The sequence below is a fragment of the Acinonyx jubatus genome, chromosome A1 (genome assembly GCF_027475565.1).
Source record: "Acinonyx jubatus isolate Ajub_Pintada_27869175 chromosome A1, VMU_Ajub_asm_v1.0, whole genome shotgun sequence".
Taxonomy (NCBI): domain Eukaryota; kingdom Metazoa; phylum Chordata; class Mammalia; order Carnivora; family Felidae; genus Acinonyx; species Acinonyx jubatus.
Window position 1 is genome coordinate 86,932,582 of NC_069380.1, and position 15,892 is coordinate 86,948,473.

Sequence of the window (15,892 nt, forward strand, 5' to 3'; positions counted from 1 at the left end):
GCCCAAGACTGACCTCCCTGACCTAGGGGAGGGGCAAAGGAAGCCCCAGGGAGGCAGTGCACAGGGAAGCTGGGGGTGGGCTGCCCAGAGCAGCAGACACCAGAAAGAACTGAACCACTAGCCTCCTGCACTGAGGGGGCAGCCAGGAGTCGGGGTCTGTGATGGACAGCATGGTCCAGTCCCCAACACCCTGGCTTGAAGATGGCAACCCACAGGCTCAGGGACACGGTTACACAGCAGTTTTTATTAGGACATGGGCCTGGCTCCCATAGGAGGGGGAAAGGGGAGGCCAGGGTCCCCCAGACACAGCAGTCTGGGGGGAGGAGGTGCTGGCTGATGTGAGCGGAGTCCCCATCGGGGAGGACACAACTGGCAGTCCCTCTCAGGAGTGGCTGGTCCTTTGGGCCTTCTTGATTTCCTGCCACAGGGAGAGAAGGGCATCAGGAGGGCCCAGGGGATAGGCCACATCGTCTGTCCCAGCCCCTCTCCCTGCGTGCACTACAGAGAAGTCCTGACCCTGCAGAGCCCACCTCGGACAGTGCCTCCTCCAGGGCCTGATAGGCCTTGTCCAGGTTGTCATTGATGATGATCAGGTCGAACAGGCCCTGCTCCTTGCCTGGGGAGGGGGGAAGAGGGAGGGCAGGGTCATCTCTGGTGACCAGGGACCCTGGGGGTCTCCCTAGTGGGTGAGGAGCCTGGGGGGACGGCAGGTGGCCAGTGCCCACACTCACAGCTCTCCATGTCAACACGAGCAGCAGCCAGCCGCTTAGCCAGGCTCTCCTCAGTCTCTGTGTTCCGCTGCCGCAGCCGCTGCTCCTGAGGCACAGGGGAGGGTCAGGGTGTCTGGGCGGGCCCTGCCCCCAGCCCCGCCCCCCCCACCCCAGCCCAGGCCCACCCCCCACCAGGACGTCCAGCGAGGGCGGCTGCACAAAGATGTAGATGGGCCGCAGATCGGTCTTCTTGATGTTACGCACGCCTTGCAGGTCCACGTCCAGCACGCAGATGCGGTTCATGGCCTGCACGGCCCGCACCGCTGCTTTGCTGGAGGACAGAGTGGGGAGGACAGAGGGGCGGCAAATGCTCAGTGGGGCTTCTGGGGCTCAGCAGCCCCTCATGGCCTCAAGGAGCCTCAGCAGGGCATGGGCCTGGCCGGACATGAGTGCAGAAACCTACCAGGACCCCTGCACCTCCTCCACCTTTCTGGAAGTACACGTGTGCTGGGCCCTCTGCTGGGCTGAGGGTGGCTGTGGGAAGTGGCAGGAGGGCTCACTGCACAGCCCCAGGGCACCAGGCACCCACCCAACACAGCCCCACTGTCCTGTCCAGCTGTACCTAGAGCCTAGGATGGAGCAAGATGGGTCTCATAGAGCCTCTGGCTCACCCTTGCCAGCGGCTCACGAACAGGATGTGCACACAGGCTGACGTAGGCCTCTCAGCCGGGTGGGAAGAGCTGGCAGAGAAGTATTGGGGACTGGGGGGCACCCCCATGCCAGCCCACTGCTGGGAGAGCAAGCTGAGTACAGCCTGTGGTCCTAGAAGACCCAGATTGCTGGAGTCCTCATTGAGCGCCAGTCCCTAGAGGGGCCCGCGGACCTCACCATGGCTTGGCCAGGTGGACAGAGGTGGCTGGGAGGAGGGGCCTGCAGAGCTCGACCCCTGGCTGGGCTGGGGACCTGACTCCCAACTGCCCAAACGACCCTCAGAGGTCCTGTCCAGCTGAAGGCAGAGCCCCTGGGAGGGTGTGGAGGTGCCAAGTGTGGCCCACCTGGTCCCGTACAGGTTCCCCGAGAACTCCGCGTGCTCAATGAAGTCACCAGCCGCAATGTCCCGCTGCATCATCTCCCTGGTCACAAAATAGTAATCTGCAAGGAGGGGCTATCTGAGCCTTGCCCATGGCCAGACCACCAGGGGCTTGGGCACCAAGTGTGGCCAGAACCAGCATCTCCGGTGCACCTGTCCGCCCCACATGAAGGAGCTGTTCTAGGCGCTGAGCAGAACACACACATGACACCGAGGAGAGCCTGGAAACCACTGGCTTCCAAAGGAAGGCTAGAGGGAGCCTGGACACTGCTGGCCTCAGAAGGGGGGCCTGGACACTGCCAGCCTCGGGAAGAGGGGCCCGGACACTGCCGGCCTGGGTAGGGGGCCTGGACACTGCCAACCTGAGCAGGGGGGCCTGGACACTGCTGACCTGAGCAGGGGGGCCTGGACACTGCCAGCCTGGGCAGGGGGGCCTAGACACTGCCAGCCTGGGCAGGGGGGCCTGGACACTACCGGCCTGGACAGGGGAGGTTCAGGGGACTCCCATGATCCTACTAAGACACAGAAGATACCTGCAGTATCAGAGGGACCCTGATGGTACACAACTGTGATGTCTACATCAATCAGAGGACCATGTGTGGAGTGGCATGTGTGTCAAGACTGGTGCCTTCAGGGACCTTATGCAGAGATTGGGGCCCCCACCCCGTCTCTTCCTGGGTGCCAGCATGCTGCCTGCCCACCCTGTGCGGGGGTCCATCTCTCAGATGAGACAGATGCCAAGGGGTGAGCTCACCTTTCCCATTCTCTTCTCCAGGCCGTGGGTCCCTCGTGGTGTCTAGGAACAAACACCTATGACCAATCTGGGAACCTGGTGCCCCTACACCCATGCATGGCCTTCTCTGCAGGGCCTGGCTCAGCCCACGAGTGGGTGTGGGGGCCCCAGGTAAGGGGGTACAGTGTGGGGCTCTGGGTGGTGTGGGGCTCCCCCACAGGTGGGTGTGGGGGCCCCAGGTCAGGGAGTGCAGTGTGGGGCTCCCCTACAGGTGGGTCAGGAGGTGGCCTGGTCCTACCCCCAGCATCCCTGAAACCCTCCTTTCCCCTGCCCCTGCAACCCAGGCCTCACGGGACACGCTGAAGCCGAAGATGCTGCCGTGTTCCTGCAGGAGTCTCTTCAGCAGGGTGCTCTTCCCCGCCCCCGATGGTCCACTCAGGACGACAGGCCTTGGTCCTGACATTCCTGTGGGTGAGGGAGAGGGGATCAGCGAGGCCTGAGGGATGTACCCAGAACTGGAAGTGGGCGGGGTGGCTGGTGCCCCCGCTACCCTGTGTGAAGTCAGCCGGGGACTGGGACGGAGCTGGACTTGGAACCCAGCGCCAACCTAGCTGTGCCTCGCCCGGGGCTAGCTGGTGTCACACACATCAGCCACAGATGTGAGTTCCCTGGCCATGCAGTCCTGGACTTTGGAGCCTGGGAGGGTCCCCATCCCTGTGTCTCCAGGCACCACACCCAAGACAGCCTCGGTCAGTAAGCAGCACCTGAGCCCTGTTCTGGAAGCTTCCAGTGGGACATGGGAACCCAAGGGACCACAGCTTCCTCACCCCTCCGATGCTTGGGCAGGTGGACCACCCCTAGCACTTGGCTCAAGACAGGGAGCGGGGGGGGGGGGGGGGGGGAGCTCCTGATGACAGCCGCCCAGCTCTGCGCCCACCCGACCACCCCCAGCATGCCCAGCAGGACCCACCTCCTGGTGGGATGCAGACTCAGGGACCAGCCTGGGGTGGTTCCAGAAGAGCCCGCAGGGGGTGGTAATCCCTGCTCACTCCCCACTCTCTGAGCACTAAATCCCTCCCAAGGCAGCCAGCCCCGCCCACTGAGCACAGGAAAAGGCCACTCCTCAACTCACCCACCCAGACACCTCGTGCTCAGGACACGTGAGCAGGGCCAGGTGCAGACTTGGGGGCTGGGGCACCCCTGGCGCACAGGGGCACCCAGGGGGACTTGTGCTGGGCTGGTGCAGCTCCCTCCTCTGCCAGCCCCTGCAGGGCTCCATCTGGGGGCCCCCAAGGTGGCTGGCAGACTCCCCTTGGCTGCCCTGTATCCCAGCCAGGGCGGCCTGTCCGCAGGTCCCTGGGCGGGCCCCGATCTCCTAATCCTCGATGTAGGCCAACACAGTAATCTGGCTAAAGCACCGCTATTCTGAGACCACCTCACCTTATGGACAAGCCCTGAGGAGGATGGGGGGGAAAGGGACCCTCTGCTGGAGACACAACAGGCAGGGACCTGGAAGAAGCCGTCAACACACTGATGAGCATCGCCTTCAGGTGACGCCTCTTCCAGGTGTCCTTCCCAGCAAGGACCCCACTGGACCCACAAGTGAACTCTGGTGGTCCTGCCTTCCCGCCCACAGGCCCAGGCCCACTGCAGCTGCCCTCTCCTTGGCAGGACAGCCCTGGGTGTGTCTGGGGATGGGAGTGGAGGGAGGGGTCTGTCCGTCCCACACCTGGCCCTGGCCCTCCACCTAGGTCTTCCTGGGTGCCTGTGGTGTGTTGGTGCCTTGGGAACACGAGTTCCTCTGGGCAGGGCGGCCCAGAGGGGACACAGGGTGGTGGTCAGGGAGCTGTGCAGGAGGATGCCCAGATCCTGCTCACAGCAGCACATGTATGGGGAACCTGTGGACCCATCTCGGAGTGTTCCCCCTAGGGATTCTCCACCACGGACCTCATGAGGCAGGTGCCTCTGCCCCAGGATGCCCCCTCCCCCACACACCTGCAAGCACCCTGCAGCCCCCAGTGGTAAACTCCCCGGTGGTGCCAGCCCTGCAGCTCCGACATCCCAGGACTGCAAACGCACCAGGAGAGACACGTCTTCAGTGAGGGCCAGACTGCACACATGGAAGTGCCACACGGTCTTACTCACTACCCCACCCTCCACCCTGTCCCAGAGCCCACCCTCCAGGCCTCCTCCCCGTCGGCCAGAACTGGCCGCCATGCCATGGGCAGCAGATGCACACTCAGGGTGGGCTGAAGGCAAGAGCGGCCTGCCTGGCTCTGAAGCAATGCCATGCCCTGCCAGCCTGCCCCGGCAGGGGCATCCTCCTGGGCCCCACCTGACCCTCAATCCCAGGCTCCAGACCTCCCTGTTACCCTCCCTCAAGGGCTAAAACCCTGACAGTGTGGGGTGGGAACACCATCTGGCCAGCCATGGCCATGCTGCAGGGGTGGGGTCTGGCCAGCCAAGAGCACTAAGTCCTTCCTAACGTGGGGCCCACAGAGCTGAGCTCCCTCACCCCAACACAGGCCACTACCTGGGCCCCATGTCCAGTGGCCATGGTGGCACAGTCCTGACAGAAGCCACCTTTGACAGGAGCACACCCAGCTGGGATGGGACTGGAGGCCCCAAGGTCCCAGCTACATTCAAGTGTGTCCTCTTGTGAAGGAGGTTGCCCAAGTGGATCTGGACCAAAAGGGCTGGTCATACCTGTCCCCAAAAAGGCTGCATGGGCAGGGCTGTGTGTGGGGTACAACCAAGCCAAGAGGCCCTGAGAAACCGCATAGCTCTCAGGATACCCACAAAGTGGCTGATGTCTTCTTCCCCACTTCCAGTCCCCAGTGGGGTAGGACCACTCCCTCCTTGAGAGGAAGCTGGGCTGTCTGACACTGTGCAGGACTCTGGCACCTGGCCAGGGCCTGGGGCATAAGAACTAGAGAGCAGGAAGGAGCCCAGGCCCTCCAAGGGGAGGGACCATCCTTCTCCTAGAGACTGGGGTCTTGTCCTTGCACTCCTAATCGTTATCAGGACGCCCCCTTCCTTCCTGCTCCTCTTTCCATAGTCTGGATCGTGTTTCTTGGCAACACAACACTCAGCAAAAAGAAAAAGCCAACTGTTCACTTCTTTAAAAAAAAAAAAAAAAAGGAAAATGGGCATGGCCAAAGAAGAAACCTATGGAGAGTCTTAACCTTCAGAACTGCCAGAACCTGATACCTCTTAACTGCTGCCCCACTGGCTCCAGCCAAAGATGAAGCACCCATACAATGTGTTCCCAGGACTGAAGAAAGCCCCACCTGGGCTGTGTGCGGGCCTGCTGTGTGCAGCTGTCGTGGGAGGTTCCCACAAGGGGGCAGCACGGGGCACACTCAGCCATCGGTGGTGAGATAGGAAAGCACATGCATCCCAGGCCCCTCCTGGGGATGAAGGCCAGGGTCCCCCCCACCCCTACCCCCGGGGTCCCTCACGACCAGCCCATGGTCCAGGATATGTAAGACTGACAGAAGAGTGTCCACAAGTCCGCGCTTGGGAGGTGTGCTGCCCAGGAGCCTTGTAGGGGACTCACACAACTATATCTTGGCCTGTGTCCTCCCCGCCCCATGGGCCCTACCCTGTGGGCCCTACCCCACACTGGCCACTAACACCTCAGCTCCCAGCTGCCCTTCCTTCCCGTGGAACAATGACGTGGCTTGCCTCCCTGCTCCTCCCCAAACCAGCACCCCCAATGACCTAGGCTCACTCCCTCTCCTGTTCCCAAAGTAGCGTCTAATCACACCACACGCGCAGTTTCCAGCAGCCCAGACTAAAGCGTCGGGTACTGACGGAAGCTGAGCTCCACCTAGGACGCCCATAAGCCACAAAGGTTTGCCACCAACTCCCTGCTCCGCACAGCCTCAGGGCGCTGGACCCTGGGGGCAGGTCAGGAACCCGCAGCAATCCCGGGGGGCGGGGGGGAGGTGCGGGAGACCTCCGAGGGGCCAGCTCCATCTGTCCAGGACCCCCCTGGGTTTGCCCTCGGAGGAGGGAGCTGAAGCACAAAGAGCCAGACTACCAGGAGAGTTTCCCTTCTTGAGCCCAGGGAAGACTGTGGGGGCTTTGCGTGGCGGCCACAGACGGGCCTTCAGAACCCTCTTCTCCCAGAGTCTCCGGCTGTGCTGTGCGGCCCACCTTGGGGAGGGGTGTCAGGCTGCTCCCCCTCTCTGCCCCTCCGCATGCAGCAGGGTCCACAACGGCATCCAGCGTGAGGTCCTCAGGCCGCGGGGGATTTACAAGCTGTCTGGAGCTTCACGAGCCAGGAGAATCCCCTCCTACATTTTGAGAACTAACACAGGGAACCAGCTTTTAATTCCTCTACACAAGAGCAGCAGCTGCCAGAAGCACCTGCGCTGCGCGGAAACGCGCGCGTACGCGAGAAGGGCGGCCCGTGACAGGGGCGGAGCTACATTCATGGACAAGCACACTGCCCTGCTCTGCTCGCGGGGACCGCGGCCGGCCAGCCCTGGGGCGGCCCGCAGAGGCCCCAGGGCACGACCCCGCGTGCTCAACCCCCGAGTCTCCGCGACAGCGGCGTCACCAGTGCGACGGGAGGGCTGACCGCGAACGGCCCCCGATCCAGTCCCGCGGACTGCGCGCGCCCCGACATTCGCCCGCCCGCTGCTCACCGTCCGAGGGGACCCGGCCCAAGGCGGCCGCCGCCAGCCCGGCCAGCGGGCGTCGCAGCATGAGGGGCCGCCTCCACCGCCCGCCTGCGGGGCTACGTCAGCGCCGCGCCGGCCCGCCTCCGTCCGCAGCGACCTACGTCACGGCGCCGAGCCGGCACGCTGGCGCCCGCGGAGGTCAACGTCACTGAGCATCGCCGGGCCGTGTCAGTACGTAATAGTACGGCGCCGGCCTCGCCCCGCCCCTCGTACGTGTCGTCAGCGCCGCGAGACGCGACGCCTGCGCAGGACGGCGCGTTGGGTTAGCCCAGAGCGTGTGCGCTGTACCTGCGGTCGCCTTCGTTCCCCAGTGGCCGGCGGAAGCCTGGACGCTGGGAGTCGAGGTTGCTCCGGTGAGCAGGGCAGGGTGGTGCCGGAAAGGCGCGGGCGTCGCGGGGTGGGAAGGACTTTCCCCGAGGGAGGGTCCGAGCCCCGCCGCCGGCCCTCGAGGGCGACAGAGCATGGGGGGGCATCCGCTTGGATAGTTCGTTTTCCCGCGAAGTGGCTTCCTGAGGCGGTGGGAGGCCTGCAGATACCCTTGCCCATCAGGTAGGGGACCCCACAGCAGAGCTGCGCATCTTGGCCGGGAGGTCTCTCTGCCAGGGATCTGAGTGTCCGACATCCCAGGCAGGGGTTGGGCTGTCAAATTCCTGGCTTGTCGTGCACGGATCTCTGCACCGACGGTTTCCTGGGGGTCAGGGCTCAGGGACAGTAGTTCCAGGTCTCGGCTCTCCTTTTATAATTCCGATCGCGGGGTGTCGTGAGAAGTAGGTGACCTTGGGAACCAGGGAAACCCCCAAGGTGCATCCTCAGAATGGCTTCCCTGCGTCTGTAACCCACTACCGAGAGTCTGGGCCCTGCCGTAGACTTATGGACTCAGGCTTGGGAGGTAGGACCTGGGCATCCGGAGTTCAGGAACCCCACCCCCCACCCCCACCCCCACCCCCACGGATGATGCTAATGGTAAGTCAGGGCTGAGAGCCTGACGGTTTACTGGGAGGGACTGGCAGAAACCCGGTGATAACTTCCCTGTTGTAGACGTCCTTAGGTCTGTGGTTTCTTCCTGGCTGGGATTTGATGGTTAGGTGGGAAACCTTGTCTTTTAAAAAACTCTCAAGGGGCGCCTGGGTGGCTCAGTCAGTTGACCATCTGAGTCTTGATTTCAGCTCAAGTCATGATCCTAGGGTTGTGGGTTTGAGCTCTGTGTCTATTCTCTCTCTGTTTAAGGTTCTCTCTCTCTGCTCCTTTCCCCTATCTCTCTCTGAAATAAAAACCTAAGACATAAATAACTAGTCAATCAGTGTTTTTTCTTCTTGTCCAGCAGGTTGCACACCAGGCCAGTGGCTGATCCTGAGCCTCCATGTACCACAGGGGCCCCCCGGGAAGAATGGCCACCATGGGCAGTCTGCTTGGGTAAGCAGGGACTTCCAGGCCCCTAGGGACTGCTGTCATGGGGCCGCCTAGCCAGCGTGTTTATCTGAAGAGTACGTACAAGTACATACAGATGATATGGTAGGTGTCAAGGGCAGAACAGAAGCGACTTGTGAGCACTTAGCAGCAAACACATGGTGGTGGTGGTGACTTTCCTATTCAGATCGCACAGCCCAGCCTGACTCTGGGTCCTTCCCACTGCTCCCACTGGAACTGTGTCCTCATCTGCCCTTCCCCTGATGTCGTGTCCTCTCCCTGATGAGAAGTATGGTGTGATCACAGTGTTGCCACAGAGCTAAAGGAGAGCAGGGTCCTAGTCGGTTCTGTGGCATCTAGGGAGAGGGATGGGGCACCAGAAGCTGCGGGTAGTGTGAAGCTAGGTAAGGGACTCCAGTGCAGCGTTCCCAAGAAAGTTCATGTTAGAAACGCTGTTAACGTGAGGGAACACCCAACATCCCTTCCAGCCCTTCTGGAAGCCTCCCCAGTCCACCAACCCAGGGTCCTCTGAGGTGACTGTGTCCTGTCCACCATCTGCATGACTGATGGCAGGGGCTGGCTTTCTGTTGCCATACTGAGTGCCCAGTGACTTAACGGTAGATGCAGTGTGGTTCTTGCCCTGATAACAGCAGTCTTGGGGAGGAGATGTACCCTCGGTCTGAGGGCTTGCCGGTCAGCCTGCCTTGTGGAAGGGGCAGGCCTGAGAGCTGAAAGACACCCCCACCTGCAGAGTACGGGGTCTCCGTGGAGCCGATGTGGGGACCAGGTGGGAGGTGTGGGCTGGATGGGGCTGCTCATGCAGCGAGAGCCTTGGCAAAGTCAGGTGGGGAGCTACTGGGATGCCTGCCTGCCATGGGTGTGTGAAAGAACACTGGGCAGACAGGGCCACTTCTGGCATACAAGACATTTCAGGGAATTCTCGAACTCTGCTGTCGGTCAGGTGCCCTCATCCTCAGACCCGGGCTAGAGCCGAGTTTGCAGGAAGGGTAGACTGGAGTAGACCTTGGGGGTCATGCGGCCCAGCAGAGTGGGGTGACTGGGGCTTCCTTGTCCTGTCACTCGAGAGCACACGCCCTGCTGTACGGAGGGAGGCCGAGTATCTGCCACACTCAGAAGCCAGGTGGGCTCTGGGTATCTCGGTCCACTTGTGCTGCCCCAGCAGCAGGCCACGGGGGCTGGGAGTGGGGAAGCTGGAAGTCTGAGCTCAGGGTTCTGTGGAGGCCTGTCTTCCTGGTTCCAAGTCCTCACAGCAGTGTTCCGGTCTCTTGCCTTATAGGGGCACCGGTCCCACTGTGAGGGCCCTTGTGACCTCCTCTCACCCTAACCACCTCTGAGAGGCCCCACTTCCAACAGCACATCATGGGAGTCGGGGCTTCAGTGTCAGAATCCGGGGGAGACACAAGGTCCGGGCCACAGCACTAGGTCTCTGTTCCCCTGGAAGTCTGGTTCCTGCCTGATGCTGGCGTCCAGTGCCTGAACTGTACAGCCAGTCCTCACCAGGGATGGTGCCTGAAGCCCACTGGGGTCTGCGCTGCTGACCTCTGCCTTCACACCTCTGAAAGCCTCGTGATCTTGCCCAGCTGCTATGACCATGCCCTGTTCTGGTGCAGGTCACTGTGTGCACCCTCGGGAGCTGGACAGCTGGGCCCTGTGGGTACTCCAGTCCCCGCACCAGCCACTGACCCACGCACATGCACGTCTGTGTCTATAGCCTACTGCGGCAGCATGTGCTGATGGGGGCTGCCCCTGCGTGTCGCCACCTGCACCTGTCCTCCCAGATCGCTGACAGCAACAGGGCCTCACTCACGCGCGTGCGCCGGCAAGCCTATGCGCGCCTCTACCCTGTGCTCCTGATCAAGCAGGATGGCTCCACCATCCACATCCGCTATCGGGAGCCACGGCGAATGCTTGAGGTGGGTCTCCCTCCCCTGTACTCCCTGGGGTGTGGGTCCTGGCAGGCTTGGCCATAGCAGCTGCTCCTGCAGGAGCTGTGGCCTCAGCACCCATGGCAGCCTAATGGGTGAGGGGAGACAGGGGGCCATGAGGAGAGGGAGGAGGGAGAGTGGACTTAGCTCCATGCGTCAGGACCAGAGAGCAGCCCTGAGCTGCGTGTCTGACCAGCATCAGTCTTGGGAAAACAACTGAGAGCTTTGAAGGCAGACAAACCTAGCGAAATGTGAAAACCTGAACCACACAGTGGAGGACAAGGTGAAGCAGAGACAGGGACAAGGCTCTGGGCCCTCTGACCGAGCCCCTCCCCACAGATGCCCGTGGATCTGGACGCCCTGTCCCCAGAGGAGAGGAGGGCCCGGTTCCGGAAACGCATGGCCCAGCTCACAGAGCAAAAGCAGCAGGAGCCAGAGCTGGGCGACGACTTTGATGTGGAGCGGTACAAGCAGTTTTGGACCAAAAAGTGACTGTGCCTGGAAGCTGGCCGGGTTGGGGACACCGTGGGTGGGGAGGGTGAGCCTTTAAACATAGTGTGTTCACAAAGCCTCCTCTGCCTTGCCTATCCTTCTGGTGTGTGCGTGTCTGGCTTGGGGGTCTCTGTGGCCACAGGGTCGGGTGAGAACTGCAGAGCCAGCCCTCAGGGCCTGGAGCCCCCTCCCCCCCTTCACTGCCTTCCAGCAGGGCACCACAGGCTCTCCTGGCTGGAGTGTGGCAGCCACAGGGGTGGAAGTGGGTGGAAGGAGCAGGGTGTCTGGGATCCCTGCTGGTGGCTGGCCCACCCTGCCCAGCACTGAGGCGCTCTCTGCCATACCCAATGCCAACAGGAGGTGCCATCGGCCCTGTTGTGGACTGACTCTGCTTGCAGCCCCGCCCGGTGCAGCTACAACAGACCAGCCTTCTGTGGTTGACTGCTACTTTTCCCTCTTGTGGTGGGTGTCACCTTGGTCAGGCTTTTGCAAGACTGGAGGCTCAAGTCCTAACCTTTCCAAGTGCAGCTGGCCCAGCCCCAGCCTTGGGCTGCCCTTGGGTGTTGACTGTGGGGCGCTGCCTGACAGATGGTGGGGAAGGTGTTCCCGGCATGACTGGAGAGGGGGTGCTGGCGTCTGATTGTGGCTCCCAGAGAGGGATGTAGGGCTAAGCACCCACCTTTGGACTCCTGAGTCCCCACTGGTCCACTGAGTACATTGGCCCTGAACAGGTTTACAGGGACATGCACCGCCCCTGCACCTGTGCCTGCCCTCCAGCTCCCTGCTTGTGAGATGCCCAGTGGCGTTGTCTGATCCCAAGGTAGCCAGGACGTTTCTGAAGATGGCAAGGCACTTTACCTGAAGTGGGGTCACAATGATGGATGTAGGAGATTTGTAGCCAAAAGGCAAGGGTGGGTGTTGGTGATGAGAAATTACTAAGAGGAATCACCCAGGTAGGGAGCGTTCTGGCAGATGCCACCTAATGGGATCATTGCTGAAGGCAGGCTTGGCAGCAGCCCCACATCTGCATGGGATCCTGCTGAGATACTGAGGCGGGGGGAGGGGCGGGGAGGAGGCGGGCCTGGGCAAGCTGACCAGGGGTCATGGGATCCTGCTGGTACTGAGGGCAGGGGTCTGGGCAAGCCGGACCGGAGGCCCAAGGCCTGGCTGGAGAGCTCTGGAGACCTGAGCAGTCTGGTCAAGCAGAGAACTCCATCCACGCTACAACCTTCGAGGACCCAGGGACTTCCTATACACGGACCCCCAACTCCCTACCTCCGCAAGTACCACCCCCCCTTCCAGGCCCATTTGGGGACTTCAGACTTTGTGCTGACGGCTTCCAGTGTCCAGACCCTGGTGGCTGACGCTGCCTGGCCAACCACAGGCGGCCCCCGTGGCCCACGCGCTCCCCAGAGGAGCCTGCAGTCTCAGACCGGCGCTCTACGCTCCCGCGCTGGAGCCCCCACGGGGCAACCCCCGGCCCAGGGGAGGCGTCGGCTCTCCGGGCCACACGTGGGGAAGCCCAGACTCCAAGACGACTTAGCGGCAGTGCACGACGCCGCAGGGGTGCCTAGGGAGCTTCCTCCGGATCCGAGCCGCTTCGAGCCGCCCCCTTCCGGGACTGCTGATCCAGGGGGCGAGCCTGGACCGCCAGGAGCCTAGGTGCGCGCTTGGAGACCCCCCCCCCAACCCGGATCTCCGGGGGCGCCGGTCGGGGGTTCCCAGGGGCCGTCTCTCTCCCAGCGCAACCCTGGACCCCGGCGTCAGCCGCCCAATGTGGCTCCTAACAACAGCTGTTGTGCCAGCGGTACGCTCAGGACCAGGCCCAGCGCCGTGGACCGCTCCTTCCCCAGGGCGGGGCGCAGGCGCGCTGAACGAACGCCAGGGGAAGTGGAGCGGTGAGCCGTGCGCAAGCGTGCCAAACATTGGCGCGGGAGAGGAAGCAGTGCGCATGCGCGCGTGGCGCTGCGAAGCCAGCGCGGGTGTGACGTTCAGGCACGCGACGCGGGAGCGGGCGCCGGCGGCGGCGGCGCCGCCCGGGGCGGCGAGGCCGGGGCTTCGGACGGCCGGAAACCATGTTCGGCTCCAGCCGGGGCGGTGTGCGCGGCGGGCAGGACCAGTTCAGCTGGGAGGACGTGAAGACCGACAAGCAGAGAGAGAACTACCTGGGTCAGCGCGATGCCAGGCCCGGGGCTGGGGGGTGCTGTGCGGGGGACGAGGGGGCGCGAGGAGCGCGGGAGCTGCACGGGCCGCGGGTGCGGGGAGCGACGGTGCCGCGCAAACCCCGCGGGCCGAGCCCTCGGCGCTGCATTTCCACAGGCAACTCGCTGATGGCCCCTGTGGGCCGCTGGCAGAAGGGCCGCGACCTCACCTGGTACGCCAAGGGTCGGGCGGACGGCGCGGGACTGAGCCGGGAGGAGGAGCTGGCGGCCGTGAGGCAGGCAGAGCAGGAGGCGCTCATGGCGGCGCTGTGAGTGAACCCCGCGGGGTTGGGGGAGCTCCGGGTGGGGGGGCGCGGCGGGGACGGAGGAGCAGGGGTCCAGGCGAGGCCGGCCGCTCCCTGAAGCTCGCGCGCGCCGCCCCCGCAGAGGTTACAAGAACGTGCGGAAGCAGCCCACCGGCCTGAGCAAGGAGGTGAGGGGATCCTCCTGGGGGGCGGGGGCGAGGCGGGGCAGGGCCGCGAGCTTCCTGCCGCAAGCACCCTCTGGCCCTCCGCGCAGGACTTTGTCGAGGTGTGTAAGCGGGAAGGAGGGGACCACGAGGAGAAGGGAGTGGACCGGCTGCTGGGCCTGGGGAGCTCCAGGTGTGTTGCGAGGGGGGTGGACTCTGCCCAAGTTGCCCAAATGGAAGTGCGACCTGATTAGGGAGGCCGGGGCGTTCTCACCAGGGGGGCTTATCACCCGCGTTCCCGCAGTGGCTCCGCAGGCCGAGTGGCGTTGTCCCGAGAAGACAAGGAGGCCGCCAAGCTGGGGCTCTCCGTGTTCACGGTAAGTGCCCATAACACCCGGGGATCCCGCGGGTCAGGGTCAGGGGCTGGCCGTCTCTGCTCGTGGGGCACTCCCGTTCCCCGGTCCGGGAAACCGGAGCTGGTCCTCCCCGTTGGCATCCCGGGGCGCCTCCCACGCACCCCCCCCCCCCCAAAGTGGCCTCCCACCGCAGCACCATCGCGTGGACAGTGGCCGGCTGGCTTCCTCTCCGGCCTCCTCCAGGAAGAAGCCTAGGTCTGAGGACGAGAAGGCGGAGCCGGGGTAAGGGCCGCCCCCCAGCTCCCAGGGAGAGGGTGGGGCTGCACATAACTCCTGGTTCTCTTAGTGGCGCGGCTGCAGGCTGCCTTTGGGTTAGTGCCCTTCCCAGCTCCTGTCCCTTCTTCCCTCAGGGGCCTGGGTCCCCATTGCCTGCTGGGGTCTCTGGAGGGAGGCGCTCAGGTGGAAGGGCGAGCCCCTGCGCTCTGCTGGTGCCCTGCATAGGGGGTGTGGGGGTTGTCACCTATCGGGGCATACGTGGTGGGGTGGGGGCCAAGTGGCATTTGCCGCAAGGGACTGTCCCTCGAGCTGCCTGTACCTGCCGCTACTTAGCGGTAGGAGGGTGGTCGGTACCCGGTGCGACCCTCTCACCGCCCAGCACTGTGTGCCCTGCCCCTCCTTGCAGCCCCGAGGGCCACAGGAAAAGCAGAAAAGAGAAAAAAAAGAAGAAAAAGAAGAAGCACAAGAAAGAGAAGAAGAAAGAGAAGGCACACAGGAGCAGGGGGACTTCCCCACTGCCCCCAGCTCCTGCTGGGTAGGTGTGCCTCTGCTTTGGGGCAGCCTGGCAGGTGGGGTAGGCAGGGCAGCCTCACACCCACCCACCGGGTTTCGGTTTCTCGGTCTCCCCAGGCCCGGGCGTCGCAGGCGCGACTCGGACTCCAGCTCCTCCTCACCCAGCTGTAAGAGGCGGCGGCGTGGCCACCACAGTGACTGAAGCCAGACCTGCTGACAGTTTCCAGCCTCCAGCAGACCCCCTCCCCGCCCCCCCCTGCAGGGGCCCTGGCCCCAGAGACAGCCCCTGGCGGGAGGGCAGGGGGCATAGCCTGGGGAGCCCCTGTGCGGCTTTGGGGTGGCCAAGTACAGCTACTTCTATTTTTCTTTAATTCACTCTTTGTACTTAAATAAAGTTATTTTAAGGGGAAAGTATTTCACACTCAAGGGTAGGTTGTCACATGTTCCAGTAGAAAGGGGCAGGGGAGAACATGACGGTGTTGGGTTCCAGTAAGACCAGCCAGAGACCCTGGTGGGCCTGTCCCTGGGCAGTGATGTCAGATGTACCAGGAGACCTGGGTCACATCTCACCCTGGGCGACAGGCTGGACATGTAGATCATGAGGGTGAAGACTTGTACCTGGAGTCTCCCCCACCCCACTCCAGGTGCCAAGGGACCTGTCCCCTGGACTCCTTGGAGAGGGGGGCAAAGTGGGGTACTAGCTCCCTCCCCCAGGCCTCACCTCCTCTGCAGGGAGGGGACCTCTTACAACCCAGAAGAGTGAGCACAGGACCCAGGCTGGATCCCTAATAAGGAAATATGCATCTTTTGCTTCAGATTTGAAAATTAATCAAACTAAAGAAAATTATGTCTGTCTAACCCTGGCCCTGGCTTTTCAACCTGTTAGTGGGGGGAAGGGCCAGACTGGGCATCCCCAGGGCAAGGGAGCCTGGACTCCAGCCAGTCCATAGTCACAGCCGGCTGGGGAGTCAGGGCACTCAGGATTCAAGGATGGCCTACATGGCAGCAACACAGAGCTTGGCCAAGGTTTCCTGCCCTCCATCCCCTCAACAGGTCAGGTGATATGGG

The 15,892-nt window shown here is 63.1% G+C and overlaps 3 protein-coding genes across 9 annotated transcripts; 2 read left to right on the forward strand and 1 right to left on the reverse strand.

Annotated features, from left to right (window-relative positions):
- Positions 1 to 224: 224 nt before the first annotated feature.
- On the reverse strand, positions 225 to 7,343 carry GUK1 (guanylate kinase 1). 4 transcript variants are annotated; one of them, XM_027050664.2, is made up of 9 exons: positions 7,189 to 7,343; positions 6,695 to 6,848; positions 2,885 to 2,998; positions 2,555 to 2,596; positions 1,766 to 1,862; positions 903 to 1,041; positions 732 to 816; positions 531 to 616; positions 225 to 418 (listed from the first exon to the last, which is right to left on the reverse strand). In XM_027050664.2, exons 2-9 carry the CDS (start codon positions 6,738 to 6,740, stop codon positions 383 to 385), a joined length of 645 nt encoding a protein of 214 aa, XP_026906465.1. In that variant the 5' UTR covers positions 6,741 to 6,848; positions 7,189 to 7,343; the 3' UTR covers positions 225 to 382. The 4 variants fall into 4 exon arrangements, with proteins under 4 accessions (XP_026906465.1, XP_026906464.1, XP_053074923.1 ...); XM_027050663.2 differs by lacking the exon at positions 6,695 to 6,848 and having other exon boundaries at positions 7,189 to 7,342; XM_053218948.1 differs by lacking the exons at positions 6,695 to 6,848; positions 7,189 to 7,343 and adding an exon at positions 6,529 to 6,676 and having other exon boundaries at positions 2,885 to 2,997.
- A 57-nt stretch (positions 7,344 to 7,400) lies between these two features.
- MRPL55 (mitochondrial ribosomal protein L55) lies at positions 7,401 to 11,145 on the forward strand. Of its 4 annotated transcripts, none has more exons than XM_053218968.1 (4): positions 7,401 to 7,577; positions 8,546 to 8,736; positions 10,364 to 10,565; positions 10,917 to 11,145. In XM_053218968.1, exons 2-4 carry the CDS (start codon positions 8,675 to 8,677, stop codon positions 11,067 to 11,069), a joined length of 417 nt encoding a protein of 138 aa, XP_053074943.1. In that variant the 5' UTR covers positions 7,401 to 7,577; positions 8,546 to 8,674; the 3' UTR covers positions 11,070 to 11,145. The 4 variants fall into 4 exon arrangements, with proteins under 4 accessions (XP_053074943.1, XP_014938895.1, XP_014938897.1 ...); XM_015083409.3 differs by having other exon boundaries at positions 8,549 to 8,736; XM_015083411.3 differs by having other exon boundaries at positions 7,411 to 7,577; positions 8,546 to 8,637.
- Positions 11,146 to 13,031: 1,886 nt separating this feature from the next.
- Positions 13,032 to 15,238, forward strand: CA1H1orf35 (chromosome A1 C1orf35 homolog). The gene is made up of 8 exons (XM_027050660.2): positions 13,032 to 13,238; positions 13,389 to 13,539; positions 13,658 to 13,703; positions 13,790 to 13,872; positions 13,984 to 14,056; positions 14,229 to 14,317; positions 14,718 to 14,846; positions 14,942 to 15,238. The coding sequence occupies exons 1-8, from the start codon at positions 13,145 to 13,147 to the stop codon at positions 15,024 to 15,026; spliced, it is 750 nt and encodes a 249-aa protein (XP_026906461.1). The 5' UTR covers positions 13,032 to 13,144; the 3' UTR covers positions 15,027 to 15,238.
- The last annotated feature ends 654 nt before the right edge of the window (positions 15,239 to 15,892 follow it).

What these genes read in the sequence shown, in the direction of transcription:
- GUK1 (XM_027050663.2), bottom strand. Translation starts at nt 7,249, where the DNA reads ATGCTGCGACGCCCGCTGGCCGGGCTGGCGGCGGCCGCCTTGGGCCGG. An exon ending in CTTCGGCTTCAGCGTGTCCC is followed by an intron (nt 2,597 to 2,884) that starts GTGAGGCCTGGG and finishes GTTTGTTCCTAG; the next exon opens with ACACCACGAGGGACCCACGG. An exon ending in TCGTGTTGACATGGAGAGCT is followed by an intron (nt 617 to 731) that starts GTGAGTGTGGGC and finishes CCCCCTCCCCAG; the next exon opens with GCAAGGAGCAGGGCCTGTTC.
- MRPL55 (XM_053218968.1), top strand. Translation starts at nt 8,675, where the DNA reads ATGGGGCCGCCTAGCCAGCGTGTTTATCTGAAGAGTACGTACAAGTAC. An exon ending in AAGTACATACAGATGATATG is followed by an intron (nt 8,737 to 10,363) that starts GTAGGTGTCAAG and finishes CTGTGTCTATAG; the next exon opens with CCTACTGCGGCAGCATGTGC. An exon ending in AGCCACGGCGAATGCTTGAG is followed by an intron (nt 10,566 to 10,916) that starts GTGGGTCTCCCT and finishes CCCTCCCCACAG; the next exon opens with ATGCCCGTGGATCTGGACGC.
- CA1H1orf35 (XM_027050660.2), top strand. Translation starts at nt 13,145, where the DNA reads ATGTTCGGCTCCAGCCGGGGCGGTGTGCGCGGCGGGCAGGACCAGTTC. An exon ending in GAGGCGCTCATGGCGGCGCT is followed by an intron (nt 13,540 to 13,657) that starts GTGAGTGAACCC and finishes CCGCCCCCGCAG; the next exon opens with AGGTTACAAGAACGTGCGGA. An exon ending in CCACCGGCCTGAGCAAGGAG is followed by an intron (nt 13,704 to 13,789) that starts GTGAGGGGATCC and finishes CCCTCCGCGCAG; the next exon opens with GACTTTGTCGAGGTGTGTAA.